The following is a 16,031-nucleotide window of genomic DNA, read 5'->3' as shown; positions in this document are numbered from 1 at the left end:
CTTATTTGTGTCACCTGATTGGTGATACACATTCTATGTTTGTTTCAGTCCTATTGCCTTGTTTATGTTTTCTGTTTTCATACTGCATTTCCAAACAGCTTTGATGCTGCCAAATCATTGTGACATCATTAGCACAAAAATTGATTCACAACTAAATATTTTTTTAGCCAGTGTCAAACAAATTCAATCAAGGCAACAGTTTGCATTGTCACTCTGTTAACTTTAGTCAAGTTCATGGTGAGACTTTTTGTATATGTATATATATATATCAGTGGCATCTCGTGCTCATTTAGGTTGGATGTGTGCTGTCATGTTGGTGTCTTAAACACTTCATACACACAAAACAGATGAAAGTCAGAAAACAAAAATAGCAACTCATGACAAATGACTATGTTCAGTTGGATTGGTTGACACAATAACCAATGACAGCCACTGATTCCTGGGTGCTATTGTCAGTGTACATCCTGCCTTGCCTTCTGGATGGTGTAAAACTGCTGGAACACTTAAAATTTGACCTGTGCGCCATCTGTATGTCTGTTCAAAGGGCTCAAAAGCGTCCATATTTGTGAATACACACCTGGGTTATTAATGCAACTGTGATTCAATGTTTATGCATTGAAAAGTGTCCTCTTCATGAAGCATAAGTATATTGTGTTTTCATTTTAAGGATAATACAAAGCCGGGAAATAATTAGGGGAGTCTTTAAGAGGAATAAATGCAAGAATATAATATCAGTGATATTGCTATTCCGTAGGTGTACACCACACACTTAGCACACCTGGAATATACACCCTCTGACACACACACGAGAAAGAGAGAGAGCAATGTTATATGGATGTGAAATTACTCATTATACCCCATGTTAACTTTATTTTTAACTTACTAAGAATTAAGGAAAATGCAATCCAATCTTATTAATGTAATATCAGTTTTTCATATCCATTACTGTGCTCTGTAGTAGATCAGATGAAACATCAATTGTTGCTGGCTAAGTTTTCATCGCTGTAAACTTTTAAATATGCATAAAATGACTGTATGTTGTGTGTTTCACTGGCCATTTTGTCTGTTTTGCAATAAAAAAACCAAGTTTGGATGAGAATTCCTGTATCTTGAAAGTTTATTTTTCACTTGGTTAGAGTATAATAAAATTAGTTTAATCCTTTATCCAAGTGTGAGCAAACAAAGTTTGCGCCTGAAAGTATCTTCAGGACTGGGATAAGGTGGTACAACACCATGACAACTTGTTGCAAAGGTGGAGCAAGCTACCAACACTCCTATCTCAGTATCTCCTATAATGCAAAACACATCTCCTTGCAGATATGTCTAATGTTATTAAGGGAAGGGCCACTACCCAGACTAGTTTTGACCTTTATTGAGGTCTCTTCAGTAGGAGCCAGGCCCAAGTGGAGATACCAGGCAGAAGCATTAGCAGGTCATCTCTACCTATAGGAGTTGCCAAATGGTGTGCCACCCTTTTTTAATAAATTACTCTGGATTTAGAGAAAGATGTTGAAAGTTTATTTTTCACTTGGTTAGAGTATAATAAAATTAGTTTAATCCTTTATCCAAGTGGGAGCAAACAAAGTTTGCGCCTGAAAGTATCTTCAGGACTGGGGTAAGGTGGTACAACACCAGGGCAACTCGTTGCAAAGGTGGAGCAAGATACCACCAAATGGTGTGCCAAAAGGATGGCACACCATTTAGCAACTCCTATAGGTAGAGATGACCTGCTAATGCTTCTGCCTGGTATCTCCACTTGGGCCTGGCTCCCACTGAAGAGACCTCAATAAAGGTCGAAACTAGTCTGGGTAGTGGCCCTTCCCTTAATACATAACATTAGACATATCCGCAAGGAGATGTGTTTTGCATTTTAGGAGATACTGAGATAGGAGTGTTGGTAGCTTGCTCCACCTTTGCAACGAGTTGCCCTGGTGTTGTACCACCTTACCCCAGTCGCAAACTTTGTTTGCTCACACTTGGATAAAGGATTAAACTAATTTTACTAAATTCCTGTATCTATGGCTTTTTTTTTTTTTTTTTTTTTTTTTTTTTTTTTTTTTTTTTTTTACATGCTTAACTCAATCGGAAATAGAAATTTTGTCACTAAAAGAATGGAACATAATTGAACAATGCAATTAAAAGAGATGGGGAGGGGAGAGCTGAAATCAGCTGGTACCTTAAAGCCTAAATGTGCTGTATGAGATCTTAACATGATTTATCATATAGATAATTTGTATTACTCTCTTTGCTGTTCAGACACAGTGTCCTTAATTGAATGTATTTGTTTATTTCTACATGTACTTCTTATTGCTTCCAATTGAAATGACATCTTCTGGCCATACTTGGAGCTAGCTGGATATTGAGGAGAGATTAACAGGAGGGTTTGCAAATAGAATTTAGGCACATTAACATGTATCTCAAAAGAATTTGTGCAATAATTAACATCACAATACTTGTTCAGAAAATTATCAAATTTTAAAAACTGGTGTCAAAATACCATGAACTTTAATGTCCATTCAATTATTGTCATACTCCATCCTTGATCCTTCTGCATATGGCTTTTTGACATATTATAGTTGGGGGCTGGTTTTTTAATTTCACTTAAGTATTGGCTTACAGCAGTATAATTTATAAGTATTTTATTTGTAACATGAAATATTCTTTTAAAAAAAGTATATGACAATGTTTATTAGATATAAACCTTTCAAAAATATGTATTTTAGGAATCAACAATCTTCAAGATGTTTGGGATACTACAGAAGGGGAATGCAGTGTTATGTTGGAATCTCGTTTTGAGAAAATGTATGAGAAGATTGATTTAACACTTCTGAATAGGCTTCTTCGTTTGATTGTAGATCATAACATTGCTGATTATATGACAGCAAAAAATAATGTTGTCATTAACTACAAGGTGAGTAAAATTGGTTACTGCAGTTTGGTAAAAGTTGAATTTGTAGCAACCCAAATATTTGATTAATTTACCAATTAATTAAAAAAGTTGTATATTAAATAAGATAAGTGAATTGTTGATATTTAAATAGTTACATAGAATTTTATTGAAATAATTTTTTCCGTTTTTAATAGGATATGAATCACACCAATTCGTATGGAATCATTCGTGGCCTGCAGTTTGCATCATTTATAGTGCAATATTATGGTCTTGTGCTTGATTTGCTTGTTTTAGGTTTACAGCGAGCAAGCGAAATGGCAGGGCCTCCACAAATGCCAAATGAATTCCTAACTTACCAAGATGTTAGTACAGAAACTGCACATCCTATACGTTTGTATTCACGATATATTGATCGTGTTCACATTTTCTTCAGGTAAATTTTTCACGTATTTGTTACTTTAGCATACATTATTATGATTTAGTTTGTGGTGTTGCTTATGTAATTGAATCTTTACTGAAGCATAGATATTGTCAGGAAATGGAAAATTTATATTTTATTTTATTTTTTATTTTTTTGTACTATGGAAAAATGAGAAATGATTGATTTTTGCAAATTGAGGTTTTCTATTTAAATTACACATACTTATTTTGTTTGGTGAGCACCGCTTACAACTTATTAGGAAGAAAATGTTCGTGTAATTACTAGTTTTTGTACATCTTGTCATGCACGTTTTTAGATTAAAATATTAAATACAAATAGAAAAAAGTATTACGGAGAGATTTCTAGATTAATAACTAATATACATTGAAGGAACATAAACCAGATGTTGAATATAGTAATGAGATGTCAGACATGTGGCTCATCATTTCAATATGCTGTTGTAACTTCTCTCATAGCCTAATTCATTAATATATAGGTATTTAGTATATGCTGACCAAAGCTGGTTTAAGATGACACCTTGGTTTTTATTATGGGCATTGTATCATTTCACTAGTTTTTTAAATCTGTGTACGTATTGTTGAATTTTATGTATGGCATGTTTGCAAGCTACCAAAGTACTTGATGCTCTTAAAGATATTCCAATAGTGGCAGAGTTAAAATCCAGTGCATTTGACATCCTTAATCCTTGAGGACTGAATGTACAGTGAACTGTATGAATAATAATATGATAGTTAAAAGAGCAGTTATAAATGCAATAGAAATATTGCCTTTACTTGAACAAGTAAACAATGAACTCCAGTATATAATCAGAATAAAATTCTGTGTAGTAGTTATGCAGTCAGTTTTGTATCCACCTACTATAACTTGATAATGGGAAAGGAATGAAAATTTTTTTTCTTCTTTGGCACTACAGCCTCATGTAGGGCCTTGGTCTCCCATTTCTGGGTTTCATAACTCACTACAAGGTGGGGTCGTTATCCCCACGCTCAACCATGTGTAATCGTCTGGGAGGCATTGTGTTCTTAAGACCGGTTTGCCTGCTTTGCATGAGGAAAAACCCAGATAAACTGGGGGAAAAATCCTGCAGTCCACACCTAAGACTGGCTAACTTGGCCATGTTTGAGAAAGATCCTTAGCTCCTTGCGTCAGCGACGAGAATCGAATGCAGGACATCCCTTTCCCAGGCATATGGTTGCAGAGCATGTAACCACTTGGCTAACTGCATGGACAATGATCACCATTATATTTAGGCAGTGCTGGAAAGTCCTACATAGAAAACAAAAGTTGGTAACTAACCTGTAGAAAAAAATGGAAACCAGTATACTGTCATCCTCTTTCCACACATATTTCTCTGTTTAAGACGATTAGCAACGTGAATTGGTCATTAACTGCACTTCAGTTAATGACCATTATTGCATCATTGATGATAATCTTGCACATTTATTATTAATGTTCACAAAAATGTTGCACTCATTCATAAAAAAAATTTAATTTATAACTAGGATAAACAACTGCATTGGTGTGATAATAGCCTGACTATTTTTAAATACACATTTGAGTAACATCATACTTATACATGTAGATTATACATGCACTATATACAACATTCCCAAAATAAATTTAAGAAAAAATATTAATGCACAAAACAATATCTAAACATCAAAATAGAGAAGGAAAACAACTTTTTTTTGCTATGATCATTTCATTAATTTCTGTATATTTAAGCCTTCTGTTCTGCTCTCTTTGCTTGTTAACTTTATCTTACCATACTACTGATAATGACAGGAAATGCAATAGAGATTTTGCTAAAGTAAATATTTCATGTTATATCTGTTTAATTATTAATATTGCTGTATGAGGGTGGTCTGAAAAGTTCTCGGCCTCACAATGAAAAAACAAAGTTATAATTTCAAAATTATTTATATTTTTTAACATAATTTCCCTTAAGACTAATACATTTATTCCAGCGCCATTATCCCATCCCTGTAGTGGTTCTCAGTAAGATCTGCAAAATACCACCTGCAATCACCTCTTGATTTGAAAAAAAACTCTGACCAGCAAGGAAACATATTTTGGGAAGAGATAGAAGTCAGAGGGAGCGCCAAATCTGGGGAATAGGGTGGATGTTCCAACAATTCATAGTGCCGATCCCTTAATTTTCCCATTGCCAAAACACCTTTGTAGGCAGGTGCATTGATCTGATGAAAGATGATTTTTTTCTTCTGCAAACTGGGTCTTTTCTCTTGGAATTTTTTCATCTAGTCTGGTTAAAAGATTGGAATAATATTGCTCAGTTATTGTTTTACCCTTTTCGAGATAATTAATAAACAAAATGTAACATTGAAATCTCTGAAAGAAATATGCACATTATTGATCATGAAAATATGTGCAACTTGCATTCATGATCAGTATGCTTCTATGTGGGAGAACTCAGGCTATTTTAGATGTAATCCGGGCTCTCCTACATATCTTGCTTTAGGTGTGTAATTTGGTTTGGTTTTAACCTTCTTACTCGACAAAGGATTTTTCAAGGATCAGGTTATGAGCAGCTTTTTGCTTTTTATCATGTAATTCCTTTTCTTTGCCATTAATCCTCTAATGGTGATTATAGGACTATTAATGGGTTAACTAGAATAGAGCAATCTCTGTATCCACTGAAATTAAAGCATTACTGTTTATTTACAAGGATAAAAATGAATGTCACTGTGTGAAAATAATCTATTTTGAAAGAAGACGAGATCAGCCTTAGCAACGAATATATTTGTTAAATAAATATCCCATGTTTTATTTTTTAAATCATCATTGCAGTGAAACAAGATAATTTGTTTTTTCATTTTTATATTATTAGATTATTAAGCCCTTTTTGCTGTGTCAGTCCATCTACACCTTATCTTCCTCTGGATCTTTTTCCTGCCATTCTGTCAAAGAACACTTGTTTTACTAACCTTTCCTCTCCCATTCTGTTTAAGTGACCATACCACCCAAGATTAGCTCTGCTAATACATTTTTGAATGCTGACAATCACAAATCTGAAAACAAACCCCAACTCAACATCACCAGAGTTAAAGATCGGTACTATCAACGTAAGAAGCCTGAATGGCAAAGAAATGGAGCTAGCTGAGGAATTAGATAAGTACCAGATCGACATAATAGGGGTGACTGAAACAAAAAAGACCAAAACTGGTGAGATCTTTCTGAGCAATAAATACAAAATGTTATATTCAGGCAATAACAATCAAGGAAAAGAAGGAGTAGCCATAGTATTCAACACAAAATACGAGGCTAATCTTCTTGAATGGCAGTCAGTCTCAAGTAGAGTAATGTGGGCAAATATGAGAATGGGGAACTGGACAATGAGACTTATTTGTGCCTATGGTCCCACAGAAGGTTCTACTAAGGTAGAAGTGGAGGAATTTTTTGAGGCTTTAGAAAAAGCAACTGACACAATGAAAAAGGAAAAGTTGGTCCTTGTTGGGGATCTAAATAGTAGAGTAGGAAATGATTGTGAGACATACAAAAATATTTTGGGAAAATTTGGAGAAAAGAGCAAAGCTAATAATAATGGCAAATATCTGTTGGATTTCTGCTCAGGACATGGACTGGTTATTACTAACACCATGTTCCAACATAAAAATGTGCACAAATTCACATGGAGAGAAGAGGCTAGGAATAAGAAAAGTCTCATTGACTATGTTATTGTTGATAGTGATGTTTTCTCCCTGGTGCAGGACACCAGAGTGTACAGAGGATTTGAAATTGGAAGTGATCACTATTTAGTCTTGAGCAGGATAAAATTGAATTTCATATTGAAAAGAATAACATGTAAGAAAGTTTTAAAGCGAATAAAAGTTGAGCAGCTCTCAGATGTAAACTGTAGACTAAAATACAGAAATATTATTGAAAAGAAAATGAAAGAGTTTGAGAACAGGAATCAAACCTTGGAGATTCAGTGGCAAACTCTGAAGGAAACATTGATTGATTCTGCCAGAGAGGCATGTGGTGAGGTTGTGTGCAAAGATAAAAAAATCAGAACTCCCTGGTGGACACAGGAAGTTAAAGAGGCAGTGAAGGAAAAGAAGAAAGCATATCAAAAGTTCCTGGCAAATAAGTCAGCTTTTACTCTTACAGAATACAGAGACAAATGTAAGAAAGCTAAACAGTGTGTAAAACTAGCTAAACAAAAGTCATGGGAGGACTTTGGCAAGAATATAGAAAATAAATATCAAGAAGGTGGCAAAATATTCTGGAGGTTGTTGAAGAAGCTTAGGAATGGAGGAAAGAGTGCTGTAAAAGGAATTAGAGATGATAAAGGTGAAATGAAAACAGGAGAAAAAGATATCCTTGAAGTATGGAGTAATTACTTTGAAAAACTGCTAAATGAAACAAGCAGTGATGACAGCACAGTGATAAAAAACACTGACCAGGCATGCAGTCAGGAATACATATCCATACTTGAAGTAGAAAAAGCCATCAAAGGCTTGAAATGTGGAAAGGCAGCAGGAGTAGATGATATTCGACCAGAAATGCTGAAATATGGTGGTATAAGAGTCTTACAGTGGCTGCACTGCATAGTTCAGAAAGCCTGGACAGAGGGACGAATTCCCGATGATTGGAGTAGAGCTCTCATAGTACCCATATATAAAAAGGGAAATAAAACTGAATGTGAGAATTACAGAGGTATTTCCCTACTGAGTGTTCGTGGCAAGATCTATGCAAGTATACTTGAGAAACGGTTGAGAAGAATTGTGGAAGAAAAGCTTGGTGAAGAACAAGCTGGATTCAGGCCAAATAGAGGCTGTCAGGATCAGATCTTCACTTTACGACAAATAGTCGAGAAAGCATGGGAATATAACAAAGATCTGTATTTAAGTTTTGTCGATTTGGAAAAGGCATATGACAAGGTGCCAAGAGAGAAGCTATTCAATACGCTGCAGTTATATGGTGTCAATGGGGCATTATATCAAGCAATACTTAGTCTTTATTTGAGTTGTGAGTCAGCAGTTAGAATTGAAGGAAGTACAGGAAGATGGTTTAATGTTAAATCTGGTATGAGACAAGGATGTACATTATCCCCTCTGTTATTCATTATCTATATGGATCACATTATGAAGGAATGTGGTATTAAACCTGATATCAAAATTGGAGATGTTAATGTCAGCTCTTTGCTTTATGCGGATGATGTTATACTTCTAAATAAATCCGCTACAAGTCTGCAAGATTCTCTGACTAAATTGAATAGCTGTTGTAATAGATATGGTATGAAGGTCAGCAATAAAAAGACAAAGACAATGAAAATAGGCAGAATCATTGAAAATGTCAACTGTGTTGTGAATGGAGAACCTGTGGAACAAGTAAAACATTTCAGCTACTTAGGCACAATTTTTACTGAAGATGGTAAACTAAATATAGAAATAGACAACAGAATCAGCAAAGCTGGTATCGTGGGAAGTCAATTGAATAAATTCATATTGAATAAGAAAGAAATTAGTCGGAACACTAAATTAGCTGTATACAAGACTGTGTTCAAACTAATTTTAACTTATGGATCTGAGAGCTGGGTCAGAAGTAAAACACTTGACCAAAGACTAGAAACCGCAGATATGAGAGTCCTGAGAAAGATTAGAGGCGTGAACAGATGGCATCAATGGCAATATCATATTAAAAATGAGGATATTAGGAAAGAACTTGACATTGTCAGCATCCAGGAATGCATTAGCAGAGCTAATCTCAGATGGTATGGTCACTTAAATAGAATGGGAGAGGAAAGATTAGCAAAACAAGTGTTCTCTGCCAGGTTGGCAGGAAAACGACCCAGAGGAAGACCAAGATATAGGTGGATTGATACGGTACAAAGTGCCTTAGACGATAGAAATATAAGATCTGATAATGTTGGAGTCTTGACAAGTGACAGACTGAATTGGAGGAAAATTGTAGATAGGAAGTTAGTAATGAAGTAATTTTTTCATGTAGTACTGTCATATCCTGTACACCCCTTGAGGGTACATGGCAGGAATTTGATGATGATGATGATGATGATGACAATCACAGTTTCTTTCCTGATATCCTCATTTATAATATCATACTGCCATAGATATAATCTGTTCACTCCCTTAATCTTACTCAGAACTGTCATGTCTGTGGTCTCTGGTCTGATCAAGTGTTTTATTTCTATCCCAGCTCCTTGATGCATAGGTTAAAAAAAAAAAAAAAAAAAAAAAAAATGAACACTGTCTTGTATACAGCTTGTGTAGTGTTTTGACTAATTTTTCTCTTTTCCATATAAATTTATTCGCTGGTTCCCCACCATACCAGCTTTGCTAATTCTTGTCTATCTCCATATTTAATTTGCCATCTTCACTAAAAATTGTGCCTAAATTGTTGAAATGATTACTTGTTTAAGTTGTCCATTCAAGATGCCATTGATATTTTCAATGTTCCTGCCCATTTTCACCTGCAGTCTTGTACTGATGGATTTATTGGAATATAACATCATCTGCATAAAAAACTGAAGATTGATGTTTCCATATTTTGATATTCGATTTAATGCCACTTTTCTTTATGTGATCCATATAAGTGATGAATAACAATGGTGTAAACTATGGCTATTTATTGCTATTTATAGGCCTGCTTGGTTACTGCACCTTTGTAACGATTAATGTCTAATGCGTTATTGTAATATCTTTATTCTAATTGGCAGTGCGCTTTTGCTTTCCTAACCTTTCTTACTTATTCAATTGCGTACTATGTTTATCCACCTTTCGTAATTACTAGTCATATGCCTATGAACACTGGAAAATTTATTTGTTATGACTGCACCACCAGTATTTCTATATCGGCACAAGACTTAGTAATACGTCCGGTAGATCTCTCTCTTACTAGCATAAATTCCTTCACTAAAGTTAACATAAACGGTCGTGGTTCTCAAGTACTTAAACTACACTTGATATGCCTTAGTTGTTTCCCGCTCACAAGTCCGAGTTTATTTAGCAACAGTGCGTTGTAATATAAAGAATCAGGTGGCACTCTATTGACATATAAATAAAACACATTTATTTACATTAATATCAAAGTACATTAATTAACGTTAGGGAGGTTACTCTCTCTACCTATCTGTTAGACTTTCAGCATAAAGAAACAAACTTTCCCTTTTCAATACTAATTAACTATACAATACAATTACTCAATTACCTCTCTGCTTATTAAATCAAATTATTGAAAACTGATTTACTCATTAAAAGGTTAGCTAACTATGCCAAGTTATTTCACAAATCTTATGCCAATTATTACCATTCCAAATGACTCTTATGGACACTTCTTATTACTATTAAGCTAATTCTTATCAGTCTATCTATGACATATCTCCTAGATTATAAAAGGAAATGTATAAAAAAAATTAGAACAAACTTACAGAGGCTCTGTATCGCATTCAGTCAAAAGTCTTGCACTAAAGTCTCTATGGCCTTTCTTTCATCTCAGGTCTTAGGCTTCCTTCAGGAGTGTCTTGCATTAGCAGTATCTCGTCAGGAATTGGCGGGCTGTGGACTGCAACCTGCGATGCTCGAATAGTTCAGGCAAAAGGTTTCAGCATACAGGCAAATTCTCCGACGCTTGAAGTTCGCTTCTGCGGTTACTGGCTTCGGTTGATCTCCGTGGCTAAAAGAAAAACTTCTGAGCGAAACTGCCTCTGGTATTTACATTTGCTGTTTTCTCTCTCGTCATTCCCATTTTTCTCCTGCATGGGTTAGCCGTAACTTCTGGTCCTCTGGATCCTACTCCTGGTATTTTTGCCTCTAACTGCCGACGACGATAACTCTGATTGTCGCTCTGACTGATTGCCGACGACGAAAACTCCAGCTCTCAATGTCCGGCTCAGTCCCTTTTTATTTCACCTTCTGCGGGACTTTGCACGAAAGGTTGTAACCCCTGAAGAATTCGGCATGACTCCATGATCTTCTTTTAAGACCGACCCATTCTTTCTTCTCCTCTGTGCATTCCTTTGATTGTATCTTGTCGGGCAACGAAAACTTGTCTGAACCTTTCAGATCTCTCAGGCACTGACTTTGAAGGTGTTTATGTGCAGAGCTCGTAAGCAACTTTCTCATACACTAAAATCGTAAACAACTTTCTTATGCCCTCATATAGAGCTATTATACAAAGTTCCGGTGAGTATTGCCTTTGTTTTTGACATTCTAAAATATTCTTGTTAAAGGAGTAAATACAGTTAATTCCCATTAACTGTATTTACTAATATAAAACATAAATATAAAACATATATAAAAAATATAAAACATATAGAGACAAACAAGGTTATTTTTGTAACATTCTCATGAGACTTGACCTCTGTAAAAATCGATGTAAAAGCACTTTGGTATTTCCAAGCTACATCGAGTAATTGAAGAAGGCACAAGAAGATATTGTGCCTTCTTCAATTCTAACTGCTGGCTTACAACTCAGAGGCTATGTATTGCTTAATATAATGTACCATTTACATCATATAACTGTATCATTTCAAACAGCTTTTATCCTGGCACCTTTATGTCTTTCCTAAATGTATGAAACTGAAATAAGATCCTTATTGTTGTCGTCCGGTAGCATCCTCTAGCAAGAGAGTTGCAGCAGATGAGCAGCTCTCTCCATTTCTCTCTGTCTGTCGCTTCCGTCATTCTTAAACCTGTCCATTCCACGATGTCATTAAACCACTCTCTAGTTGGTCTTCCACGTCGTCTCTTCTCCTCAACTTTCTGTTGTAATATAGTTCTTGTCAGGTGTCCAGAAGAACCTCTCAGAAGATGTCCTGCAAATCTGGTCTTTCTTTGCTATATATTCTTGAGCAGTGTTCTTTCCATCCCAACTCATCTTAAAACTTCCTCATTTGATATTCTCGTATTGTACAAAACTTAAATACAAAACAGTTGATATCTTCCTATTCTGAAGTATTTATTATTATGGTAGCCTTTCCCTTATTAAGGATTATTTTCTTATTTTTTCTGGGATTACTAATAGGAGATATAGCTGTTGTTCGAATGTGGGTTATGGCAAGGTGAATATTGTTAGAATACTTCATATGGTATATTTACTTCTATATTTCTCTGAATTGTTTCCTCTCTGTATGACCATATCAGCTAACATAACATTTAGTTGTGTTATATTTTCCATAAAAGTAATACTTTTACTCTTTTATTCCCCACAGTGAGTAGACAGAACTATTTTAAAACTAATCTTTTAGAAATAGAACAGTAAATTTCTGCCTTTCATTATATATCAGTAGTTAATTTCATTTGGACTGACAGTTTTTGGATTTACAGATGACAAAAACTCTGGAGTTGCTTAAAGACAAACATTGGATAACTGGAAAGAACCTTTTATGTAGCCTTGAAAGAATGAAGAGAACCATTCTGGGCTGTCAACTTAATATCCAATCTGACCTTCACCTAGTGCACCCTTTGATTGGGTATATTCCGGAATACTAGATGAAAAAAGATGGGTTGGCAGTGTGGAAGTAAGCCAACCAAATTATATTCTGTATTGGTTTAAACCAAAAACAGAATTAATGTACAAGGTGAAAAGTCATGCCACCAGTTACTTAGCCCAGTTAAATAAGGTCACAATGTTTTTTTCATGGATAGGGCAAACACTGAAAGCTCAGCTTCTAGAACAAACTCATTATTAGCCGAACCGAAGATTAAGAGCCATCAACATTAGAAGTTATCAGTGGAAAAACGTGTCAGACTGGCAGAATAACCCGAGAAGCTCCGTATCGACATGAGAAAAATAAGACAAAAAATGTGAAATTCTGCAAAATAATAAATATAGCATATAACATTTAGGTAATAATGACCAAGAAAATCGAGGAATACTATAGTAGTCAGAACTAAACACGGAGATAAACTTGATTCGAAGACAGTTCCAGGTAGTGATCTAGGCAGATCTCAAAATGGAGAATTGGACAATGAAACATTTGTGCTTATGGCCCCACAGAAGATTTTACTAAAGAAAAGTGGAGAAATTTTTCAAGTAATTAAAGAAGGCATCTAATCTTAAAGAAAAAACTGGTTCTTGTTTGAAGATATAAACAGCAGATTAGGAAATTAATATCTTTTTAAGTAGTTTGTCTAATTTGGAGGTTAGCAATCATGGTTCACCATAGTGCTCATTCCTCTGTCATCCTTTTACTCTCATAATAGAGCTTGTTACCCATCCATTTCTTTACATCATCAACCCAAGAAGTTATTGGTCTACTAGGAGATCTTCCTTCTAATTTTCCTTCTAGTATTTCCCCAGAGATGTTTTTTCTACTCATCTTCTTAATATGAGTCCTACAGTAAGGTCTTCTGTGAATACTCTTTTGGTCCCCATTAACTTCAGTAGTTTTTTTTTTTTTCCCTGCTTCCAAGAAATCTTCAATGCTCCCCTATAGTACCAAAGGTCTCAAAGGCCTGCAATTTTCTGATTATGGATTTTATATATGTCCATGTATCACATCCATTATTCAGTCTGGACTATACATTGGATTTTGTTTGTTTGTCTTTTCCAGAGGTCATCAGTAATTTATTATTCCAAAATGCTACCTTAGCTATTTTTGATTTTATTTCCATAACTGTTGTTCCATCTTCTGTAATCCTAAATAATTATAAGCCTTTACATTTTGAATGAATCTCATTGATATACTCTTAAATTTGTGTTTTGTTGCTGTTTTTTGCTTATTACCATATAACTTGGATTTATCTGTATTTAATACCAAGCCATAATTCTGTCTTTTTGATTAGTATTTCAACCACATTTAACTATTTATGATTTCTCATTAACACCAAATCATCAGTGAATCTAATATTGTTAATTTTATCATCATTTATTTTTATTCCCATTTCAATTTCTTTGTGTTCTTTCATTATCGTTTCACTGTATATATATTGAAAAGTATAAGGGATATTATACACCCTTGTCTCACTTCTCTTTTGATGTCTGTTGTTTCATTATTAATTTCATTTATAATTTGTGTCTTCTGATTCCAGTATAATTCTATTATTATTCTGAGGTCCTTTGTATCAATTTGAATACAAAATTATACTGGGATCATTAACTTTTCATGGCCTTACTGTGTCAAATGCTTTTGACGTGAATAAGTCTTTAAATTCAGAACAGTACTAGGGGGTACGGGACGAAAAGTTGAGTGTGACGAAATCATTTGATAAGCTTTGGCTTAATAGTTTCTAAAGTATTAACGGTAGCCAAACCAAACTTATATCATTTGATAGCTAAGGGAATAAAGATTTGTCAGTGACCTTCAGATAGCGAGCTGTGCCTCATGGGTGGCAGTGGGTGCTCCACTATTTTGTGTACGATCCACCACACCCTGGAAACTTCCACTCAGTATAACTTCGCTCTCTCTCGTGGTACGATGCTCGTTTTAGTGTCAATCAACAGCCTTCGTTGATATCTATTGATTTAATGCATAATTCTTAAAATTTCAACACAGTGTTGGTGAAGAAAATCTGGATTTAAGTTGAAAAATTTTAGAAATTTCACAATGTCCACCTATGCTCGCTGGAAAGCCAGCCTGAAATATGCTGAATGCATACAACGGGAAATAGCAGCTCATCAGCTTTCCAATATTATATCCCAATGTCTGGGTCGGAATGAATAAGGAAGTATCGGGAGCGAAAGAAATTGGAAGCAGCGCAGTTGACAGCACCAGCGGCACACAAACCCATGGATGTAAATGACGTGACTATGCCACTGCTTCGGAAGATGGATTGAATGAAATGGATGTGGATTTCGAAAGATCGGTGACAATGGAAGAGCATTGGAGGTCGGCAAATCTGCTTGTACCATAACGATTCACAAATCGCAAGGAGGCACTTTCGATCGAGTCGTCTTTCAGTACGACAACAAGTCTCAACAAAATCTGTTGAGACTTGTCTCAACAGATTTTGTTGAGAACATTGTGCAATGTACTGGTGTACTCGATGCAATGTACACCAGTTGAGACAAGTCTCAACTGGTGTACATTGCACCGAGTCACTTCTATCGACGGGCTGTATTTGACTAATGAGAGAGATGATTATAAATTTTATCACGGTTTACGGAAATTCGGCATCCACTGTCAGCATGACGAATACGAGAGAATGAAGAAACACCACTTACCAACGCTGGTTAAGCAAGTTGATAGTTTCTGTTGTCGACTGCTGCGATCACAGAGGAGGTCCAGATATTAAACGTATATGATGATCATGACAACGGCGAAAACTTACGGCAGGGAGTCCTACTTGTCTCGGCAATCAACACACAACAAGATATCGAAACTGAGTCCATTATGAACAGATCTGATCTACTTGGTCATCAGTGAAACCTGGATGGATGATGCCACCTGTGAATGTATCTGGTTTCGAACTTAAAGCATATAAGAATACAGCCATAGAAAGGCAACGCAACAATCGTCAACTTCATCATCATCCAAACTCACCGCTGGTAGAGTTGGCATATACAGGAACCACAACAGCTTCACAGGTTGTCAACATATTGTTACCATTGATGTCAGTCGTAAGCTTAGAGTTGAAGAACTATCAGTGGGAGATATATGCCTGGACAATGTAACGATCAACGGTGTATCTAAATTGTTCTCGGAGCTGTGTACATTCATCCGAACGCTTCATCGCCACTGATAGAATGTTGTATCTGTCGATCCCTGTTACAATACTC

The 16,031-nt window shown here is 35.4% G+C and overlaps 1 protein-coding gene across 1 annotated transcript in view; it reads left to right on the top strand.

Moving 5' to 3' along the window:
* The window catches only part of Prp8 (pre-mRNA processing factor 8), a 411,861-nt gene that overhangs the window by 209,313 nt on the left and 186,517 nt on the right, over nucleotides 1–16,031 (top strand). Inside the window, exons 19-20 of the mRNA XM_090407427.1 lie at nucleotides 2,724–2,911; nucleotides 3,085–3,323. Coding sequence (XP_090263553.1) covers nucleotides 2,724–2,911; nucleotides 3,085–3,323 — 427 coding nt within the window. The remainder of the gene's footprint in view (nucleotides 1–2,723; nucleotides 2,912–3,084; nucleotides 3,324–16,031) is intronic.

The sequence above is a fragment of the Typopeltis vanoorti genome, chromosome 17 (assembly GCF_054136105.1).
Source record: "Typopeltis vanoorti isolate ZY-2024b chromosome 17, IOZ_Tvanoo_1.0, whole genome shotgun sequence".
NCBI lineage: Eukaryota > Metazoa > Arthropoda > Arachnida > Uropygi > Thelyphonidae > Typopeltis > Typopeltis vanoorti.
This window is presented reverse-complemented; position numbering and strand designations above follow the sequence as displayed.